This window comes from Xenopus tropicalis, chromosome 8, assembly GCF_000004195.4.
Source record: "Xenopus tropicalis strain Nigerian chromosome 8, UCB_Xtro_10.0, whole genome shotgun sequence".
NCBI lineage: Eukaryota > Metazoa > Chordata > Amphibia > Anura > Pipidae > Xenopus > Xenopus tropicalis.
This window is the reverse complement of record NC_030684.2, coordinates 34098551-34122316: the sequence shown is the minus strand read 5'-3', so window position 1 is coordinate 34122316 and position 23766 is coordinate 34098551. Positions and strand designations below refer to the sequence as shown.

General features: G+C 37.7%; 1 protein-coding gene across 2 annotated transcripts in view; it reads right to left on the bottom strand.

Annotated features, from left to right (window-relative positions):
- Positions 1 to 23766, bottom strand: part of astn2 (astrotactin 2) — a 675040-nt gene that overhangs the window by 72942 nt on the left and 578332 nt on the right. For both annotated transcript variants that reach the window (XM_002935205.4, XM_031891225.1), the window contains 2 exons: positions 11930 to 12063; positions 11695 to 11843 (listed from right to left, as the gene is read on the bottom strand). In XM_002935205.4, the coding sequence (XP_002935251.2) occupies positions 11695 to 11843; positions 11930 to 12063 (283 nt within the window). The remainder of the gene's footprint in view (positions 1 to 11694; positions 11844 to 11929; positions 12064 to 23766) is intronic.

Below are 23766 nucleotides of genomic sequence, written 5' to 3'. Positions count from 1 at the left end.
GGGTATGTCTGATATCCATGATCACTTCCTTAAACACACAAGCCGTGATCAATATTCGCCATACAAGCAAGTACACAGATCCTCTTTCGAGGTTTTGTGAAGCCAGAATAGATTACTATGATACAATGATACATTGCTTTTGGTTTACCAATCCATAAAGGCTAAGAATTCTGTCTGCACTGGACAAAACCACAAGCTGTTTCCCAGGTGGCATTGCTTCCAGTTTTTTCCCCCCTGATATGCAATGCAGTTGATTTTCAGTTTACTAGATTGCTATACAAAGTCAGGAAGGGCACATGTAGGTCTAAATTCCTATATAGTCATTGTTGGGATAGTAAATTTTCTGGCATAATAACAAAATAAGGGCCCGATTCACTAAAGTCCGAAATAAGGAGTGCTATATATAGCATGCGTTAAAAATCTTATCACTTCTTATTTTTCGCTCAATTCACTAAAAGGACACTTGTCATAATTAAGAAGCGATGTTCTTGGCGTTATTTATCTTACAATGACATATTTTAATGAAAAAAACTATGTGATAAGCGTTATAGGGGCCGATTCACTAAAGGTCAATAATGATTATCGCATAGTTTTTTTTCATTAAAAAGCATGCGATAATTAAGTACCGATTCATCAAAGTCATTTCGCATGTGTTAATCCGCATATCGCAGGCACAAAAAAACCGCATTGCGTTAATTAGCGAATAGAAATAGTACTAACGCATGATTCACAAACACATATGAAGCATTAAACGTGCAAAATACTGTGTTAATCTGTGTGAATATTAACCCTACTTGGGGCAGGCGGTACTTAAAGAAAATTGCGGTTCGTGAGCTATTGGCAACACAACATGGAGTTTGCAGTCGTATTTTTTCAAGTATATGTTGGCCCTAGAGTGATGCATCCTCCAGTTTTCAGGGAAATGGTGGTTTTCAGAAAGTAATGGTTACGTGCGTAATATATTGCGCTCTGCAAGTGTCCTTTTAGTGAATCGAGTGAAAAATAAGAAGTGATAAGATTTTTAACGCATGCTATAAATAGCACTCCTTATTTCGGACTTTAGTGAATCGGGCCCTAAGTGTCTGTTCTGGGCATACTTAAATAGAAATATCTTACACAATGTGGCAGAATGCATAAAAATCATAAATGTATATTAATAGATATAATTTCGATCAAATGTATAGGATATAATGAAGACAAGGTAAGCTTGCCCCAAAATGTGACATCATGGAAACCTTACTCACTACTGAGTACGTCCAAAATTAACTGGGTGACTGAGTAATCAAAGAGTAATGAAAAAACGGCACACAAGTAACAAATCTAATCTAATGCTAACTGACAAATAAGCCAGAAGACTGTCCCACTGCAGATGGTACTAAACACAGTGGCCAATTATTCTTCAGTCGGCCACTTTCTGATCTTTTTTTAATAAACTTTATTTATATGTTTCATTGATATAGTGACAATTATTCCATACATAGCATGTTAGGATAATCATAATGCAGAAAGATCATAAAACAAAATACAACAATGTGCGCTTTAGGTATCTATGTATTACCTCATTAGGTGAATGCATATTGTTAAGGGTGGGTGTATTTAGGATCCGACCTCTTGGCATTGGATGGTTATATATATTGCCTTATGATGGCCTAAATGAGGAGGCCCTACCCATAGACTTAGGTGTTTAGTTTCCAGGTGTCCCATATACTTTCTGATATTTTTTATGTACGTGGAACATAGCCCATATTGATCCTGGGACACTATATTGAGCAATCAGCAGGTCAACAAAAAGCAGCATCATAGATACAGAACAACAATCTGTAAGGACTTTGAACCTATTCCTATACAAGGAGACATGTTAAATATTTACTCCGTCATGATAGTAGCCCTTTAAAAGCTCAGACGCAATTAGAGCTATAAAGTAAACATTATGACTTTTTGTCATTGAGATTTTATACTATTTAAGGACAGCTATATGATAATAGTAATATCAATTGCACACTCACTCATGAGCACAGGGGTAGTAGCTTCATAGCAAAACTGAACACAGAGTGTTGGACCTCTACTGGTCCTGAAACAAAAGGTAGCATTATTTTTAGCTGTTATACCTCTGAATTTACACAGCAGCCCTGTGATTTAACATAACCAATGACCCAGATTCTGCAAAGGGTTTTTTTCTGTTCTCATTAGGAGTTGGCCTAGAGGTTAAATCAGGTGCCCAGACTTTTTCCTCCGGCGATCGACTTTTGACTCAACACAACGCAATGCAGCGTACATACGCATACCCAATAAACGCGCTTCTGAATCCCCGCTGCACTTCCGCATTTCCTGGCTTCGACGCGGTCCACCAGAAATCCACAGGGGATTGACTGGTGGACCACAAACAACGTTTTGGCCACCCCTAGGTTAAATGATCAGCCTGTACTGTGGGATCTTATGCTAGAGACCCTGGCTCAATTACCTGTGGCAACTCCTTGTGACCATGGATAGGTCCTAGCATACTAAGTGCACCTATATTGGTTGCAAGAGAGAATAGCACCATATTAAAAAAGAGAAACTGCAGCTGTAAAAATTTTGTATTGTCTTTCCAAGTTCTACAGTGTTTCTCCGAATTACCAGTATAGCTGTGTTACAGATAACAGTAAGGACAAAACAAAAATTCCTACACATTTCGGAGTTAGCGTTTTTACACTACTTACAATTCTATGAAAACATTCTATTGGATTGTAATGTTAAGATGTTGCCACCGTTGGACAAATCAGTTCACTAACTGCATATACATTCTCCAAAAGTAAGGGTTTCCAATACTAAACATTTGGCTATTTCTGTGTGATAAGGGAATGTGTCCTTTGTCCCTTTTTAAGGTTTCCTCTGTAATTGTTTCTTGACAATTTGGCCACTGTTTCTTTAACATCTATTGAAATAGTTGCGCTGATTTATCTGATATAACTGAAAAGAGTAATGCTAAATAGGCATAAAGCGTGTGTTATAGTGCAGTTTTGGTTTGTTATGATAATTATCATGAATGGATGACAAAACAAGTCTTCATTTCTGAGACTTTTCTACTCTCACTACTTATGTTTCTATACCATCTTATTGTGATTCTGTGCCAGTGATTATCACTCTGTTCACTGCTCAATATGCTTGATATTCTCTTTCCACAATAATTTTCTTTTTTCCTGTGCCTGAGATCCTTCAGTCCTGTAACATCACATTTTTTTGATGTGGATCATTATGCTTTCCATGACATATACCTTGCATTTTTCTTAATCTTAATTTATCTGTTAATTGTACCTCATAATCAGCTATTATAGGAAAATGAATGCTGACAACAAAACTTAGTTGGGGCACTAACAAAATGTGTGGGTTCATGGCTGTGTATATGTCACGTGAAGACCGAAATAGAGAACATCAAGCACATCGAAAGCAGTGACTAAAGCAATAATCCTGTTGACATCTAAGTTGCCCTGTCATTTTTACAAATAAATGCTGAATAAAGTTGAATTTAGGTACTATAAGTTCCAAGATGATTTTTCCAGTCTAATAAGCAAATTACAATCTTTTCAAGGACCAATTACCAAACAGCATGACTGAGCTATTATCATTTCAGAGTAATATCTTAAAATCTTAACAGAGTACAAATGTAACTATGGTTGGAAACTAGCTTAGGGATTGATAGCAGCAGCTTTAAAGAAGAAGAACACAATCACATAAATGAGAAACAATGGAACGATAATTTGCTTGAATACATTTCTAAAGACTATGAAGTAGATGTTGCTAAACACATGGCACATATTTATGAACAATGCCAATGCTACAAGCGCTAGTGCTAAAGTTCTAAGAAGCACAAGATTTGCACTTCCTGGGGCCAATACATGAAACATTTGTGCCGGTAGTGTTGGCCTAAGTAGCGCTCTGGACTTTGTCTTAGACTAAAAATATGAAACAAAGCAACTTTCAGGGGGACAAGGAAGCCCTGTACTTAATACAGGTATAGGACCCATTATCCAGAATGCTCGGGACCAAGGGTATTCCGGATAAGGGGTCTTGCCGTAATTTGGATCTCAATACCTTAAATCTACTAAAAAATCAATAAAATATTAATTAAACCCAATAGGATTGTTTTGCATCCAATAAGGATTAATTATATCTTAGTTGGAATCAATTACAAGGTTCTGTTTTATTTCTACATAGAAAAAGGAAATCCGTTTTAAAATTCTGAATTATTTGATTAAAATGGAGTCTATGGGAGATGGGCATTCCGTAATTCGGAGCTTTCTGGATAACGGGTTTCCGGATAAGGGGTCCGATACCTGTACCTGCTAAAAGTACTTGTCTCCCAGTGCCTTTGTGCCCCATCCTTTCCCAGAATGTATGTTTTGCAATAGTGTAAATTACAGGAGAACATTTGTAAGCAAATAATTTGAAATTTCAGAAATGATTTTCTCTTTCTCTGTAATAATAAAACAGTACCTTGTACTTGATGCTAATTAACGGCATAAATCCATATTGGTGGCAAAATAATACTACTGGGTTTATTTAATATTTAAATGCTTTTAGTAGACATTTGGGGTTACGTAATAAAAGGTACTAAGTTTGCCCATAAGCAGTAACCTATAGCAACCAAGCAGCAGACCTGTTTAAAAACAAACATTTTATTGGTGTTATAGATTAATGCTGGGCAAGTTTACTGTTTTTTGTTACATATTACATATGGGGGTTTGAGGTTGAGGGAAAAAACTTGGAAAAAAACCCCATAAAAACTAGAACAAAACACATGCAAATTTTATCCTATATCATATATTTTTCCGAAACCACTACCTAACAAAAAATCATGTTTTCACACACAAGATTCACAGATCCATTAATTTTCAATGAGTCTGAAAAACTCATATACAATAAATAAAGCTGTTACAGACAATTCCATTTACTTTCAATAGAAACTTGCAGAATTTTTCCTTGCAACTTTTTTTTTTTAAATAAATTCAGACCATTTAAGGTTTTCGAAAATAATTGTGTTCACTTTTACATTTTTATTTTTTGCTGCTTTTTCCAGATCCCAAGCATTCTGGATAATATACCCCATTCCTGTTTTGTTTTCAGATCAGCATTGAAAATGGTCAATAGTTCTGAAGCATATGTCTAGGGAATTTTACTGTGCTGAATAACATGTCTGTTAAGAGTGGCACCTATATTTCTTGCAATATTGTGTAATATACAGTCATGTAAACAAGTACAAATCATGTAAAGTTTTTTTTCTTTTTAACATACACACATAAATGAAAACGTTATCTAACATTTGGTATTGCCCCTTTTAACAGAAAAAACTTCAAGTAGACAACTGCCTACCAGTTTCTGACATTGACTGGGAGACATTTTTCCCACCTCTCCATGCAGAATTTTTTCAGCTGCGTGATGTTTGAGTGATCTCTTGCATGTATGTACAGCCCTTTTCCACCCCACCCCCCATGCATCCCAAGGAGTTTTTGATCTGGGGTTTGGTTTGGCCATTCCCAAACCCTGCTTTTTTCTGTTTCGGCCCAAACCCTAACATTTCCATCACCATGCTAACAATGTGGTTAAATAATGTTATCTTTGCCTCATCTGTCCAAAGCACATTGTTCCAGAAGTCCTCTCCTTTGCCTCGGTGTTTATAGCCAAACTTTAGTCTTGCCCTGATGTTCTTTCTGTAAATCAAAGGTTTCCTCCTGGCATACCTCCCATGTAGATTTCATTTGTGCAGTCTCTTTTTAATGCACTTTGAAACCAACACTAATAAAATTCTTGGCCTTCTTAAAGACGTCTACAACATCTTGTGTTCTACTCTTGGACTGCAGCGATGATCACAGCAGAATGATTGATGTCTAATTGTTTGCTTTTTTTTTTTTTTTAGTTCCTTTCCAGACCCATGGGCATTTATTACCTTTTTTCTAAGGGCCTCAGAAAGAGTTTAATCTAAGAATAATGATACTCAGGTAAGCTTATTGATAGACAAAAGTAAATATTACAGACATGAGACGGGAGTTTTATAGGGTTTACAATTAACACGGAATTGAATGGTGTTTGACAACAGCCATAGATAATGATGCAAATATTACAGTTTATAGAAATGACAATGAACTGAGCTCAAACAGCATGATCATAGTAAAGTGCCCAAGTTAAGAGATGTATCCAGTGTTCCCATATTTTGGTGATTGCTTTTCTTAGTAAGCAGAGTTTTTTCATTTTCCACAGATCAGATTTATACTACTGTTCATATTTTGGACATTCGGGGAATTTCTATAAAAAAGTAATACATTTTCTAGCTCCAAAGAGTGCTCTGTTCAAATATATTTTATCCAAGCTGAATAGTTTTAGTGAGATAGTAATACCAAGTATACAAAGTTTAGGGTCTATTGGTAGGGAGAGGCTGAGTTGAGAAGAGAGAACTGTATGCATCCAGCTTTAAATATGACCACAGAGTATGCAGCATTGTACTATGTTCTTGATTTCAGTAACAGTTGATTATAGCTTCTACAGAGCAATATAGTAGAATCAATTTAGTATAGTAAGCTTTATGGATAATGAAGAGCTAGTTTTTTTTAAAGATATATAGTACATGGACACCCTAGATGGGACCCCTAGAGCCAAGTCTGCCTCCCACAAGTTCAACCCTTCCAAGTAAACCCAGCACACACAACCTATACTTACCAATCGTTCCTATCACATAGGTAAACTATATATATACAACCATTAATACTAACTGTAGATATTAGTATCACAATAGCCTTGGATATTCTGATTGTTCAAGAACTCATCCAGGCCCCTCTTAAAGGCATTAACAGCATCTGCCATCACAACACCACTAGGAAGGGCATTCCCCAACCTCACTGCCCTCACCGTGAAAAACCACCTACGCTGCTTCCAATGGAAACTGATCGCTTTTATGGGAAAAAAGAAAAACCCCTCATCTTCCTATAATCCCCTCTAATGTATTTGTACAGAGTAATCATGACATTTACTCCTTATATTTTTAGATAAGTTTGTACATCAGACCTTCAGAATTCTCAGCTGTGAAAGCAATGGAGAGTGTAGAGGTGTCTATAATAATTTTGTGCATTTACATTTAAAGCAGTAGCTGATGCTACTATATACTAAACTATGAGTGCTTGGAAGTCCAGTTATGGATTGTTAATGCGACAGGATGATTACCTTCTGTTGTATTGAGACCCAGCTTGGCCTACATTTGGTTTCATGGCTTAGGAAAAATAAATTATCATTTACACGGGGTTTTTGGAAGTAAAGCTTAGAAATGTATATGCAAGGCTAGGAGAGGAGAGTGCTTGTACCTTTCCCTCTTCTTTAGGTTCTCCTTTAAAAAGTATACATGTGATGAAGTTCCTTTTTTTTTGCTTGTATAGGACCCGTTATCCAGAATGCTAGGGACCCGGGGCTTTCCGGATAAGGGATCTTTGCGTAATTTGGATCTCCATACCTTAAGTCCACTAAAAAATAATTTAAACATCATTTAAACCCAATAGGGCTGTTCTGCCCCCAATAAGGGGTAATTATATCTTAGTTGGGATCAAGTACAAGGTACTGTTTTATTATTACAGGGAAAAGGGAATCATTTAACCATGAAATAAACCCAATAGGGCTGTTCTGCCCCCAATAAGGGGTAATTATATCTTAGTTGGGATCAAGTACAAGGTACTGTTTTATTATTACAGGGAAAAGGGAATCATTTAACCATTAAATAAACCCAATAGGACTGTTCTGCCCCCAATAAGGGGTAATTATATCTTAGTTGGGATCAAGTACAGGTACTGTTTTATTATTACAGGGAAAAGGGAATCATTTAACCATTAAATAAACCCAATAGGGCTGTTCTGCCCCCAATAAGGGGTAATTATATCTTAGTTGGGATCAAGTACAAGGTACTGTTTTATTATTACAGAGAAAAGGGAATCATTTAACCATTAAATAAACCCAATAGGGCTGTTCTGCCCCAATAAGGGGTAATTATATCTTAGTTGGGATCAAGTACAGGTACTGTTTTATTATTACAGAGAAAAGGGAATCATTTAACCATTAAATAAACCCAATAGGGCTGTTCTGCCCCCAATAAGGGGTAATTATATCTTAGTTGGGATCAAGTACAAGGTACTGTTTTATAATTACAGAGAAAAAGGAAATCATTTTTAAAAATTGGAATTATTTGCTTATAATGGAGTCTATGGAGGATGGTCTTTCCGTAATGCGGAACTCTCTGGATGATGGGTTTCCGGAAAATAGATCCCATACCTGTACTGTCAATATGTGAATTCTCTGTTTACAGTGTGCAATGGTGAAGTTTGCTGAAAGTTCATGAATCTTCTGATGTGCTTTAAGTAAAGTTTTTATCTCACGGCATATCCTTTGGTGCAGTTTTAGCTTTAAATGAGGACATTTTAAAGTAAAAAATAATTAAAAAAAAAAGTCCAGTTATCTAAGGACTATTCCCAACTGTATTCCTGAAACTGAAATAATTAGAAATTATTGCTGACACCGAGTACAAAACCAGAGAGGTGAGGTTTGCCTGCTAACGTGCATTAGCATAATTAATGCTGTTAAGATGAAAATACTCTCCGGAGTGTTTATTTTTTCCAGAATTGTAAATGGTCTAGCCTAGATGATTCTTTAATTTCAACGAAAAGACTGTTAAATACACCTGTGGAACACAACATTATAGACAATTCTGCGTTATGCCAAAATATATACTCCTACCTGAAAGCACAAAAATATAAGGTAATGGCACTGCAATTGGTGGGCCCATCAGATGCCTGCTAGAGATAGGGGGAAACATGTAAACATGGATGCAGCTGAATACTGAATGTATAGTTTCTGCTCATTATGGGTGAGCTTAATAAATCTTTATTGATTTTCCTCTCATATCATAAAGCTTCCAATTTTATTTATAGATTACCAACAAAACTACTGTCACATAGTAGGAAAAGGTAATCAAAGGTCCATTTATTTTGTTCAAAATACATACTGTATACTAAGGGAAGTGCTTAATCACTATTGCGCCTTAGGCAAGGCAATTGATTCACTGTGCCCCACAGGAGACAGGTAGAGGCAAGGCATGACAGCTTTCCCGAACTCTCGGAAGAGTTTATGAGATTTCTGGAGAGTTCAAGAAAGCTGTCTTGTCCTGTCTTTGCCTTTCTTTGGTAGGGCACAAATATTCTCTGGAGCCTCCAGAGGTAAAGAAGGGCCAGAACTAGGGGTAACTAGGCAGAAGAAGTTTGTGCCCTGCGCCCCCCAAGTGTTGCGCCCTAGGCACGTGCCTCTTCTGCCTACCCATTTCAGGCCCTGCGTAAACTGCACAGCTCAATTAATTATTGTAAAAATGCATTACAAATAATTACAAATCAATCACATCCGTTTATTTGCATCCTCCTTAGAAAGTGGAAAGCATTAAAAGTATTTAGGGTGCATATTACTTTAAATCTTGTAAGTAGCCATAATGGTGCAATTTTTTTCATTTTCAAATAAACTGCTTTACAATACATATTAGGGTTCATTTACATCCAGAAGTGCAGTGACCAAAGTGCAATTTCTAGTGTCATAAACACGTTTTTTTTTTCCCACAATGCAGAATTTCCCAGAATTCATTGCAGAGGTAATTCTCTTGATTCAATTGCTCTGCGCCAACTACAAATGTGTCCAATTTAGCAAAATGGATACAACTGCAATGGGCCCAACGTAAACAGAATATTTTCAAAGTCATCCTGGCATAATTTCCAAATTTTGTTATGTGAGTGATGTGTCTGCCCTATTCTTTTGGCGCAAGTGTACTGCAGGAAGTAGTGGTAGCTTTAGGGTTTCCCTGAGTTAATAGGCGCAGCAGTGCTCGATTTGGAATAGAAGGCAGGAAGGACTGAGCAGTGCCAAGCGTAATTATGCAGAAGTGCAAGGAGCACATTTTGACACAAGTGGTTTTACTCACAACTGACTGCAGGGAAAGTACAGGGACTACAACTGCACCTGCGGAGATAAGTGAGCCCTCTTGTTTCTCAATATTTTTCTAAACGATACACACCTACAATTTAATTTCAAAGCCTGATGTAACATTTCATGTATGCATGCTCATGGTTTGTGTGTGAAGAATGGTGGCCCCTAGAGTCAAAGCTATGGACTTTAGCACTTAAGGCACTTGCAGATCCACAAAGCCTTACCTGTTTTGTGCTGCACAGCATTTAAATAGTCTACACATACTCCTACACTTCTACCTAATAAAGATTTAACCTGCATTTTTTGAGGAGCATTCATGTGCCTACCAAATCTGAAAGCCCGGAAATGAGCACTCAGTTGACGCAACGCTATGGTAAGCTCTAATTTGATTTTTGTGGATATACATTATTTTGATTTATTATATTATCCGTATACTATTTTATCTGTATAAGTTAAAATATTGTATAGGGTTACGAGAAAGAAGCAGAAACTTCCAGCAGTACAATGCACTGAAGCTGGTTTAATGTGACTGGTTAACAAAAGTTTTTTTTTTTTGTTGCAGCAACTCTTCAAACTAGATTAATTAATGATTTCTAAAACAGAACAAGTGGTATTCCTTAATAATGTTTCCCTTACAAAGTTTCAACCAAGCCAGTCAAGTAAAACTGAATCTATCTATTATCTAACCAAATGTAAATCCCTCAGTCACTTGAACATTACCCCTATTAGGGGCTATCAGGACTCAAAAATATTTCTCCATGATGTTTAAGGTTATACACCCCAAGATCCACTTTAATACGGTGACATTTTTAACTAGACAAAAGTAATAGTAAGTAAAAAAGAGGTATATAATAAATTATATAAAAATTATTAGGTTACAAAGCTGATCTCCAGATGGGTCCCATAAGAAAAAACCTCTGTTATCTCTGGTTCTGAGCACCTAACTGCATGTGTCCTGTATTTTTCTGTGGTTGAACCTCAACCTATTTCCCTGACCTTGCTGCCTGTACAGACTGCAATCTGTTTTTTGGTTTTACATGTTCACTGTTCTATTGATCTTAACATAAGTCATTGATCACCAAAGTCGATTTTAGGCTTTCCTTCTTTATCTAATCCACCTTGTAGGATTAGACATCTACACTAGACCTATGTAAATAAGTATGATGGTCTCCACAAGTCCTAGCATGTCAACCCAAAGCTAAAAATGTGTATTATAGGTGAAAAACATTCTAAAGAAAACATTCTGAAGAAAATGAGTACTGGTAACAAGTTCTTAGGTGGCTAGGTGGATAGTAATATATGGTATGTATAGCTTTATTTATAAAGCACTACAAGGATAGGCAATGCTGAACAATCTTACAATATACAAAATTACAGACAGGGAGGATACATAATATAATAAATACAATAAATAAGTAAGTATAGATACACAGAGATTAAGTATCATGTTGTATCAGACACAGTTGGAAGGAGGTCCCTGCCCCATAGAGCTTACAATCTTATAAGTATCAATACCAATACCAATAAATATCAATAACACTAGTTATTATAAGTTATGAGTATATTATTATATAAGAGCTAAGAAATTGAATAAGAAATTCTTAGATTAGAAAACTATTGTAATATTACTTGAAGTGATGAAGTGAAAGATGTTCCTTGTAGCATCAGTGAAACAAACAAAAAAAACCACCATCTGACTGCAACGTATGCAACACTTACCTGTGTATAGTTCTGTGTCTGTATATTCATCCACTTTTTTATGATGCAGGACGTAATCAGAAACTTTGGTTCCTATTGGTGCCTGAACATCTAGCCATTCCAGAGCTACTACAGTGCTAGAGGGTTCCATGTTTGGTGAAAGGCGTAACCTGTAGTGAAGTGACACAGATCAGTAAATGTGAGATGCAGAAAGGAGGTAGGATTTTTTTTTTTTTACAAAGATGCAGTTACTCACACAGGTGAAGGAAGAGGACTACAGTTTGGGAGTCCATTATCATCAAAGGCACTTAAATCACAACGACACCAGTCTTCAATGACTTCTCCTCTTCCTGAACACCAATATAAACTCATGAATGCACTTCGAAGGACCTGAGCAATAGCAAAATGAAAACATTAACAAGTTAGTAAGTAAGTTTGCAACACTAAGGATTTGGGTTAGATATCAGGTTAGCTGAGCTAGGGCTGCAGGCCAGTTGAGGCACAATGTCCATTTCTTCTACAAAAATGACAGTCATCACTCAGAGGGAAAAACTTAGTCTATTAATATATTTCTATTCAACCCACAGGCTGAGTTGTTGAATTCTTACAGGAACTTTTGTGCCACCATCTTTATATATCCTATATAACAGTAGGTCAGGAAAACTGCATGTTAGCCATTGTTCAGCAACACTAAATAACAGGCAGAGGTTTTTCAAGAGATGACATTATTTATGGCTCATTTTTTTCTGAATATCAGCTTATTTTAAACTTCTCTGTTACATTACAGGAGATACATTCGCATCTTTAGCTAAGGAAAATAGTGCAGATCTTCTTACACATGAGAATCGCTGTATCAAGTGGAGCAATATCAATAAAATGCATGTGATATTAGTTTCACTGGAATAAGCATTTTGAAAGATGTCAATTTGCAATGACTTTGCAGCGTTCAAAAAGGACAACTATAAAAGGACAATTTACAAACTCTTAAGTGAGTTATGAAAATGTAGAAGAATATGTTTATTAAAGGGGAACAATCAGATTTCTACTCATTACACCCTACATTGTAATACAGAAAGGTTCCCTTGGTTCGGCGGCATGGCTATTTGTTGTATAAAGTAAAAGCATACATTCAAGTCAGATGTAAATACGGATTCCTTGTTAACAACATTTTCATGGTCTGGCACTTTTTGTCAATGTATGCATTGCTGGCTGCAGACTGAGTTTGTAAATGTTTATCCACATGTAATGGTCCAATGTTTATCATGTAATGGTCAGTCAGATATTAGTTAACTTGGGGGGGGACACATGGTCAAATAACTCTGAAAGAACAGATTGTTCTGCTGATGATAGTTACAGAGTTACTGTTCAATGTCTCCAAATGAACAAGTGCACATACTGTACCTATAAAGACCTATCTATACACTTACATATATAACATATACCTATACTAAACTAACGGTAGCTCTTAAGATCACAATAGCCAATAGCCTTGGATGCAGTCAAAAGTGTCAGACTGGGCCGGAGGGGCACCGGCAGAAAATCTGGTTGGCCCCACTGACCCAGGCCTGCTGCTGTGCCTGCCCTGTGGCATCAAAGAGCAAGAAGTTACAGGAAGCAGAAAGCACACGCACTTGTGGGGGAAAGGGGCGGGGGGCATACATTGTGGGGGAGGCCATGTAAATCATCAGTGGGGCCCTCCAAGTTGCAGTTGCAGTCACTCATTAATAAATTCTGCCATCACAACATCACCCACAACCTCACCATGATGAACCACCTAAGCTTCTTCAAATGAAAGCTCAGTTCCTCAAGTCTAAAGGGGAGGCATCCAGTTCATTTTCTATATTTGCTCTTTCCTTATATTTGTATCCTCATGTACTTGTAAAGAATAATCATGTCCCCTCGCAATCGCCTTTTTCCAAAGAAAAAACCCCAAGCGTGACAGTCTTTTCTTATAGTTTAATTCTTCCATTCCTTTTACCAGTCTAGTTGCATGTCTCTGAACTTTCTCCAGCAAATTAATATCCTTTATAAGGACTGGGCCCCAAAACTGAACTGCATACCTTACCTGGGATCTACAAAGAAGCAAACTTATCCCTATTGTCATCCGTTTTTTTCCTTTTTGTCTGCCTTCTTTGCTTTATTAGTCACAGAATAACACTGCCTAGAATTTAACATCTTGTTATCCACAAAAATTCCCAAATCCTTCTCAACTAAGGATGCCAGCACAATACTGTTAGTGTTTAACTCGCATTTATGTTAAGTGCATAAACTTCAACAGTGAACCTCATTTGCCAGTTAGCGGCCCAGTTCTCTAGTTTAGTCAAATCACAGAACCAAGCTCTTTTACTACCCCTGGGTAAATATCATCCATTACTGGACCCTTGTATACATTCAAATGCTCTTGTCTGTTTTGAATTTCCTCCTGAGTCACCATCCATTAATAGTTATATTTTTAGAACTGGGTCTATTAAAAATGAAGCCTTTGCTAGCTGGTTTTCAGCTATGTAGACAGACAAAAAATAACAGTTTATAATCTCCACTTTTTTCCTTGCTCTCATAAACCAATTGAGCTTCCTCTGTTACTAAGGGTGCATAAATGTTTTGATTTGCAACATCCTTCCTTGCATACAAGGGGAACATACTGAAATGTATATTTGTTGAGTAGTATTTTAAAGTATTTCCATTTCCCTCTTGTGTTTAACCCTGTGAAAAGTCTTTCCCAGTTAATATATTGTAGAGTTATCCGAACGCTGCCAAATTTGCATTGCTAAAGGAGATCATGTTATAATCACTGTTCCCTAAATGTTCACACACACAAATGCTAGATATTCAGTATTATTAGTTGTTACCAGGTCCAAAAGACAATCTTTACTAGTAGAGTCCTGAACTACCTGAAATAAAAAGTTTTCATTTAGCCTATTTACAATCCGGCTAGAGTTTCTGACTCGGCTACACTTGTCTGGATAACTGAAGTCACCCATAATAACAACTTGATCTATTTGTGAAGTCCCATCCATTTGTAGAAGTAGCTGGGCTTTATTCTCCTCACTTCTACTGAGCGGTTTGAAGCATACACCAATAATAATTTTATTTTTAACACTACAGAGATTGTTCACCTTAGGGGGGGGGGGCATTTACTGAAGGTTGTATTTTTTTCACACTTCATATATGTAAGTTTTTTTTTATTATTTTGGCAAAAATACGATTTTGTTGTGACAAAACAAAAAAATAAAGATGTCACAGTCATGTAGAAGACATTTGTGCTTTTTTTAAAAGTAAGTTTAGTCTTGATTATTCTTCATTTTTATGAAAAATGTAAGCTCCCCTTGCTTAGATCAGTATATTTTATCTCATTACAATCAAAATAATATACAATAGCCATATTTTAACCTCAGCCCCTTTCCTTTTTTTATTACATAATTATTGCTTTTTTATCATACTAATGTACAATTATACAATTAACAAATAGAAAGAGAACAGAAATATAAAAAACAAAAGAGTGATACAAATTTTGAACAGCAGATATGCATAAAGTGCCTGAGTCTTTTGTTATTTATTGAATTATAGCCAAAACTAATTGTGGAAAATAATGATATCTTAGGATCACATTTGAACTCAAATAAGTTTAAAAAACACACCAAAGTTACACCAGAAACAATAAAAACAAAACCTATGCTGAGAGAAGGCACTAATCTAGTCCACACATAACAGCTTGTGTAGCCCAAGGTTCCCAAATTTTCAAGAATTTGTACTGGGTGCCAGACAGTATGGAAGTCAATTTCTAATTTTTCATGAAAGTGGTAATACATGCTTTGAAATGAGAAATCAAAAGAAATGGTGTAAGCCAGGATTTCGCAATTGTTTGGCGGCTGTGAAAATGAAAGTAATACGTTTTATGTAACTGGGATTAATATTGGGAATCTATCAATTTAGCAACACTATCAGGCCCGGATTTGTGGAGAGGCCACAAAGGCCCGGGCCTAGGGCGGCAGAAACCTGGGGGCGGCATGCCGCCCCGCCGCACTAAAATCTTTTAAAATTTTTGTTCACATATGGAGCAATGGGGACTTCTCCCCACTGCTCCGTATGCAACTTTGGCCGACCGCGCATGCGTGCACGCAACCCTACCCCCCGCGCTCTTCGCACATTGCGCATGCGCACACAACCCTCCTGTTCGCGCATGCGCACTCGGGGGGAGGGGGGCGTGCGACTGGGGGTGGCCTAGGGGCGGCCGGTTTAGAAATCCGGCCCTGAACACTATACAAGGATTTCATGGACAAGAGTAATAGAATCAATTATTCCAAGAACTCTTGACCAAAAGCATTGTACCAAAGGACATCTCCACCATTTTGAATCATTGTCCCTTCTCCACCACAACAAAACATAAGGAAGAATGGAGTGAGAACATTCTATGTATTTATTTAGGCACAAGATACCACCTAGTTAGGACTTTGTAAGAAGTTTCTACTTGTACAAAATTAATAGAAGTTACAGTTCCCTTTACAAATACTGTTTCAAGCTTTGGGAACAAGTGTTTGGTTGAGGATAAAGGATCTTTCTGTAATTTGGATCTCCATAACTTAAGTCTGCTAAAAATCATTTAAATATTGAATAAACCCAATAGGCATGTTTGCCTCCAATAAGGATTAATTATATCTTAGTTGGGATCAAGTACTGTTTTATTATTACAGGGAAAAAGGAAATCATTTTGGATACTTTCTGGATAATGGGTTTCCGGATAAGGGATCCCATACCTGTACTAACATTAAGGCACAATACAATAGGGAAATTAATCCTCTTGTATAAGGAGTGGAGACACACATTTTTAAAAACTAGTACAAATAGATGAATTTGATTGCTTATGAAGTATCTGAAAGTAATGTACTTGAAAAAAGCAGAATTTCTCTATAACAGTTGAATGACATTTTGTTCAATCATGGTCCAGTTAACTTTCCTTTAACCTTATAAAGGTCTTTAACATAATTTATACCATTAACGACCAATGAATAAAATGTATTTCTAAGCCTGGAAGAAATTCAGGATTTCTCCTAGAGCAGTTGGTTATAGGTGAAAGTATATGTTACACACACACTTGCTCTGGGGGAGTCAAGGATAATGCAGCCGGGTTAGTTGAACCCAACCAAAGTTGAACCCACAATAGCAATTTTTTGTCTTTTTTTATTTTTTTTAACCAAGTTTAAGGTGAATCTGACCCCCTTTTGTCCTACATTGTAATCACCTTCTGCTTCCATATACTATAATAAAATTTGAAACACTACTAGCAATTTTTCGTAATGTCTTATTTCCAGTTCCATGAAGGCAAAGTAAGAAAAAAAGCCGGAGGCTGAATTTATATAAAAAGAGAAAACTTGAAAAAATCTATAAACCCGCTGTTTTTGCTACTTTAATATCTTAAATATATATATAATTATATAATTATACTCTGATTCAACTCCAGGTATTTGGTGCAAAAGTTCATAAAACTGTCAAATGCTCATTTACAAATATAGCCATGGCGTTAAGTAAACTTTTCTGATGTAAATGTTCATGTTTTTTCCACCAAAATGCTGACACTTCTATCATAACATTGTCTTTGCATGGCATTTGCCAAACATGTTTACATTACCTTTCTATATGTTTCTTTCCTATGTTTCTCTATGAGGGGGCTGCCATATTGGTGCTGCAATAGTCCAATAGCATTAGGAGCTATAACTGACCTATAGGTCAACATGACCTATAGGTAACTTTTAATGTACATTCATATTTTGAAAAATAGTTTTTAGTGTCAGTATCACTTTAAGAATAGAGAAAAAGAATAGAGAAATTAATATAAATACAAACAAGCATTAGTCTTATCATGGTGTCAAAGCTAATAGCAGAAGAAAATTCATAAAGCCCTGTGATTCCTTTTTAATTCTATAGTGCCAGCCTGCACACTGTTAGTCACTGCCTTGATGCCTCCCTACAGTGACTCACTGCCTTATTAAAGGTCTAGCATTAGACTGCTTAGTAGCAGTGAGTCACTACTTAACCATTCTAGCATTAGCCCGCACATGTAAATCACTGAATTAATAACCTTTGCAGACCTAGAATAATCATTGCCCTTGTAAAGTTTTACACTTATACAACATTTTTACTTTTTGTTCTCTTTTCTGGCCACAGTTTGCTATATATTTGCGCTCCCTTTGCTACCCACAGTTTACTATGTATTCCGTCTCTCTATTGTGATGCTACTATAAAGGGTAGGGTGTATAAAGTAAATAGTAAGTTTATGCAATTTCCTCTATTTTTAAATATTACATTCAATGGCCAGAATACAGCCATATAAATCTGTATGCCTTTCTGCCAATGATTCACTTTGTTGCCTGTGGAAAGGCATTTAGGGACATTAGTTGTCCGCGGTAGCCCAGATTCAACCACGAGCGACTAATTGGCCATCAGCTTTATGGTAGGCCCTTCAGCTAGCAATGTGTTCATTTAACAATAGATGGAATGATCCAAATTGGACACCTAGGGGCACATTTACTAATCCACGAACGTCCGAAAAGCGTCTGAATGCGTTTTTTTTTCGTAATGATCGGTATTTTGCTATTTATTCGTAAATTGTCGCGGCTTTTTCGTAGTCGTTATGACTTTTTCGTAAATTGTTGCGACTTGTGCAAATTGTCGCGACTTTTATGTAGCCATCGCGCCGAGTACAAAAGTTTCGGATTCATTCAAGCTTCAGTATCGTGACTTTCCTTGGGCCAGGTTGGAGCTGCAGAGTGCCATTGAGTCCTATGGGAGACTTTCCTTGGGCCGGGTTGGAGCTGCAGAGTGCCATTGAGTCCTATGGGAGACTTTCCTTGGGCCGGGTTGGAGCTGCAGAGTGCCATTGAGTCCTATGGGAGACTTTCCTTGGGCCGGGTTGGAGCTGCAGAGTGCCATTGAGCCCTATGGGAGATTTTCCTTGGGCCGGGTTGGAGCTGCAGAGTGCCATTGAGTCCTATGGGAGACTTTCCTTGGGCCAGGTTGGAGCTGCACAGTGCCATTGAGCCCTATGGGAGACTTTCCTTGGGCCGGGTTGGAGCTGCAGAGTGCCATTGAGCCCTATGGGAGACTTTCCTTGGGCCGGGTTGGAGCTGCAGAGTGCCATTGAGCCCTATGGGAGACTTTCCTTGGGCCGGGTTGGAGCTGCAGAGTGCCATTGAGCCCTATGGGAGACTTTCCTTGGGCCAGGTTGGAGCTGCAGAGTGCCATTGAGCCCTATGGGAGACTTTCCTTGGGCCGGGTTGGAGCTGCAGAGTGCCATTGAGCCCTATGGGAGACTTTCCTTGGGCCAGGTTGGAGCTGCAGAGTGCCATTGAGCCCTATGGGAGACTTTCCTTGGGCCGGGTTGGAGCTGCAGAGTGCCATTGAGCCCTATAGGAGACTTTCCTTGGGCCGGGTTGGAGCTGCAGAGTGCCATTGAGCCCTATGGGAGACTTTCCTTGGGCCGGGTTGGAGTTGCAGAGTGCCATTGAGCCCTATGGGAGACTTTCCTTGGGCCAGGTTGGAGCTACAGAGTGCCATTGAGCCCTATGGGAGACTTTCCTTGGGCCGGGTTGGAGCTGCAGAGTGCCATTGAGCCCTATGGGAGACTTTCCTTGGGCCGGGTTGGAGCTGCAGAGTGCCATTGAGCCCTATGGGAGACTTTCCTTGGGCCAGGTTGGAGCTGCAGAGTGCGCTCAATATGAAAAAGTCGCGACAATATACGAGCAAATCGTAACGACGACGAAAAAATCGCAAGACTGGATAATTATAAGGAATGGAATGTAGATAAAGTGGATTTAAGTAGTTAATAGACCCATTCTAAGCAACTTTTCCAGTTTTATTTTGTATGGTTGCTAAATGAATCCTATTTTTTTTTTTTTCCCACGCAACTTGATTTCTGGTTGTCAATGTCACTGACCCTAGTGATAAATATCAAAACCCAAAAAACGACATTGATGTTTATATTTCATTGTCAATTAGCACTTGGCAAATTGCTTTTTGAATCCTATTATTTTGAGTAACAGATGTTATTCCTAAATGGGAAAAGCAGTTTGTAATCCTTTTTGAAAAGTGAAAAAAAATGCACATGATGCAAAGGATTCCTTGCACTGCTTACAGAAATTATGATAGGTGGGAGATAATAATTAAGATGTTGCATACATGCTGAGACCTTGGTTCTGTCTGAAAAGATGTTGTCACAGAACTCTAACACGCATAACGCCAACGTCTTTTCTGCAAATTAAATTCTGCTGCCTGCTATTAAATGCTAGTTTCTGCCTCTAATTGAATTGTGCACATAGCTGGATGTGCTCTGCCTTGTTTCAGCGGCTTTCAAACAACGTTAGCAGGGAACATACCCCTCACTTGTACTTATTAGTTAAAAATACAGGGGTTAGAGGAGGAGAAGCAAGCCCTGAGAGGAAAGTCCAATTAATTTGCTAACAATTGTTTTATGGAAGACACAAATGCTTATGTCAAATTGGGAAAAGTGCGGCGCATTACATTTCCAAATGTTCCATTACTAACAAGCCTCAGAAGATGTATGGTGACATATGTCTATGGTGTTCTCTGCTTACAAAACACACTGGAGGGCTGTATCAGGCCCGTGATTGTATGCATCTATACAATGCATGTACTGGGATGATTATCTGACCATGTTTTGGAGGCTGAAATTAATGAAAATAATGGTATCACACAAAGTAAATTAAGGAGTCCTTGGGTGAGAGGCCTACAAAATACACTGGAAGGCTGCACAGGCCCATTTGTCTCTTGTAGAACTGAGCAATAAGTCCTTCTATTTATGTTTATCCTTTATAGGTATATCAAGCACCTTCACCATTAAAAATCACTCTAAAGTCTGTACAGGTATGGGATCCCTTATTGGGAAACCCGTTACACAGGAAGTTCCGAATTACAGAAAGGCCATCTCCCATTGACTCCATTATAAGAAAATAATTCTAATTTTAAAAAATGATTCCCTTTTCTCTGTAATTATAAAACAGTACCGTGTACTTGATCCCAACTAAGATATAATTATCCCTTATTGGGGCAGAACAGCCCTATTGGGTTTATTTAATGGTTAAATGATTTCCCTTTTCTCTGTAATAATAAAACAGTACCTGTACTTGATCCCAACTAAGATATAATTAATCCTTATTGGGGCAGAACAGCCCTATTGGGTTTATTTAATGGTTAAATGATTTCCCTTTTCTCTGTAATAATAAAACAGTACCTGTACTTGATCCCAACTAAGATATAATTATCCCTTATTGGGGCAGAACAGCCCTATTGGGTTTATTTAATGGTTAAATGATTTCCCTTTTCTCTGTAATAATAAAACAGTACCTGTACTTGATCCCAACTAAGATATAATTAATCCTTAATGGGGGCAGAACAGCCCTATTGGGTTTATTTCATGGTTAAATGATTCCCTTTTCTCTGTAATAATAAAACAGTACTTGTACTTGATCCCAACTAAGATATAATTACCCCTTATTGGGGGCAGAACAGCCCTATTGGGTTTATTTAATGGTTAAATGATTCCCTTTTCTCTGTAATAATAAAACAGTACCTGTACTTGATCCCAACTAAGATATAATTACCCCTTATTGGGGGCAGAACAGCCCTATTGGGTTTATTTAATGGTTAAATGATTCCCTTTTCTCTGTAATTATAAAACAGTACCTGTACTTAATCCCAACTAAGATATAATTAATCCTTATTGGAGGCAAAACAAGCCTATTGGATTTATACAATATTTGAATGATTTTTAGCAGACATAAGTTATGGAGATCCAAGTTATGGAAAGATCCCTTATCCGGAAAACCCCAGGTTCCGAGCATTCTGGATAACAGGTCCCATACCTGTATATGCATAAAGGTAAGAAACATAAAACTTGCAAAATATCCTTCATTCTGCCCCAGATGCAATCATATTTATGAACAAATGAACAGGATGAACAACAGTATAGCTGTGTAGAGACAATATTAATATGAGAACCCCCGCCATAGTTCAACAATCGTTTAAGTCAGGCTACCTGCTCATTGGCACAGTGGTTAGAGTCCGTGGTCAGATTTTAGCCAAGGCACCACTGTAAGAAATTTTTTAAAATTAGTATTTTTTGCTTATAATGGAGTCTATGGGAGATGGCCTTTCCGTAATTCGGAACTTTCTGTTTCCGGATAAGGGATCCCATGCCTGTACAGACTTTAGAGTATTTTTTATGGTGTTGGGATTGATGTGAATGATTTATATATGAGCCTAGAATCAAATTAGGTTCATACCAACCAGAATAAGGTGGGGATGGCAGTATAAATTTATACAATTATCTGGATTTCACCTAAAAGACTAGACATCATTCAACCATTTTTCAGATATACGTGCAGCAATTTGGGCAATGCAAATCCATTTAATTAAAAACAAACAACAACAACAACAAAAAACACTAATTTATGTGTAATAATACAAGAGTAGTTTTTAATGGACCTTGACATCTGTATTTTCACCATGAAACCTTAATTAGAGAATCTGTATAATGTAGTTTTCTCCCTATAGATTGTAAGCTCTTTTGGGCAGGGCCCCCTTCAGCTCTTGTATAGGTTATTTGGTTGCTTTGTATAAATCCACTTATTGTACAGCGATGTGGAATATGTTGGTGCTTTATAAATACCTGTTAAAAATAAAAGTTAAACGGTGTCAGCGACTATATCAACGTTCCCTTCTGACTTAGCAAGGAAAAGCTCAGCTGTACAGACAAGCTATGCCCCCTTGTGTCTCGTTGCTGTATGAGTAAGTCCTCCCACAGGAATTATTTATATGTTCTGCACAGGTTGTAAGCACTTTACTGCAAATAAAACCCTAAAAATAAGAGAGCTAACCTCACACTAGGATTCATATTAATAGAACATCACACAAAAACCAGAAAGATAACCTTTCATTTATGGGCAATGAGCAACAGACCACAAGAAGGCTAGAATGACTATTTTGTCAAATGAGAGAGGCAGATAACTTGCTGATAAATGTTTAATGCACGCTGCCACCTTGTGTAAATACAACTGCTAAATGACATTGCTGTGATTTTGTGACAGATAAAATGTGCATGTGAGAATGATCCCTGTGAAATAAAAGAAAAATGCCACCACATGGCTCTCAAGACATTTATAATATCTTAGCAGAAGATGTAAACAGGCTGTGAAAAGCCCCTTATAGGAGCCCCATTGCTTTCCCTGCCAAGTGTCAGTGTCCTGAGAACAGAAAGGAGGAGGGGTGCTCACATCCCTCCTCTTGTGGCCTGGCAGGCCTGGTTTCTTACAGCCATTTCTTGTCCAAATAAAATGAAGGTGGGTTTCTCTTATTGTTAGGGCTTCCTTCTCATGGGGTCGGCAGCAAGATGAGGGATTGGGTGTGTGCTCAAAAGGCACCACTGTTCCGTTCACCAGGGGATTCTCCCGTCTGAAGTTGTCAGCTTGCTGATTGCATTAACAGTAGCTCATTACAGCCAGCAAACTTTCTCCTCATCTGGATTTTTCCACTTGGCTCTGAAAACAACTGGTTGGCCACATGCACAAAATAGAGACATTATATGGGTATAAATCAACTCCTGCTTCTTCCATCTGTTGAAAATGAGGAAAAGTAAGCAGTTACGTGGTGATGGAGAGGAAGATGCACTGACAAACTGTTTAGACTGGCGGATGAGGGAGGACTGGCAATGCACTGGGATAGTACTTCCAGTCACAGAAGAGAATCTTTTTCACTTCATGGCTTGAAATAATGGGCCCCATAGCTGCTTGCAAAGCACAATGAGCTGGAGAGCAGGTGTCATCCTACACAGCTGCAAGAAACAGTCCAGCTATGGTGTTGTGCAAAACAATATGCTGTGTAGTTTAACCCCTACGCTGCACAACACAAACAACATTATCTTCGGCTTAAGTAAAATAGGGCAGCACATAATGGAATGCAAGCAGTGTGATTCCAAATTTCTATATACATTTTTAGTGTCTTTACAGATCTATCTTATTTAACCTATTTCTAGGCCAACAAATATTTCCCTAAACAAGATAATTTTATCCATGAATACAAATG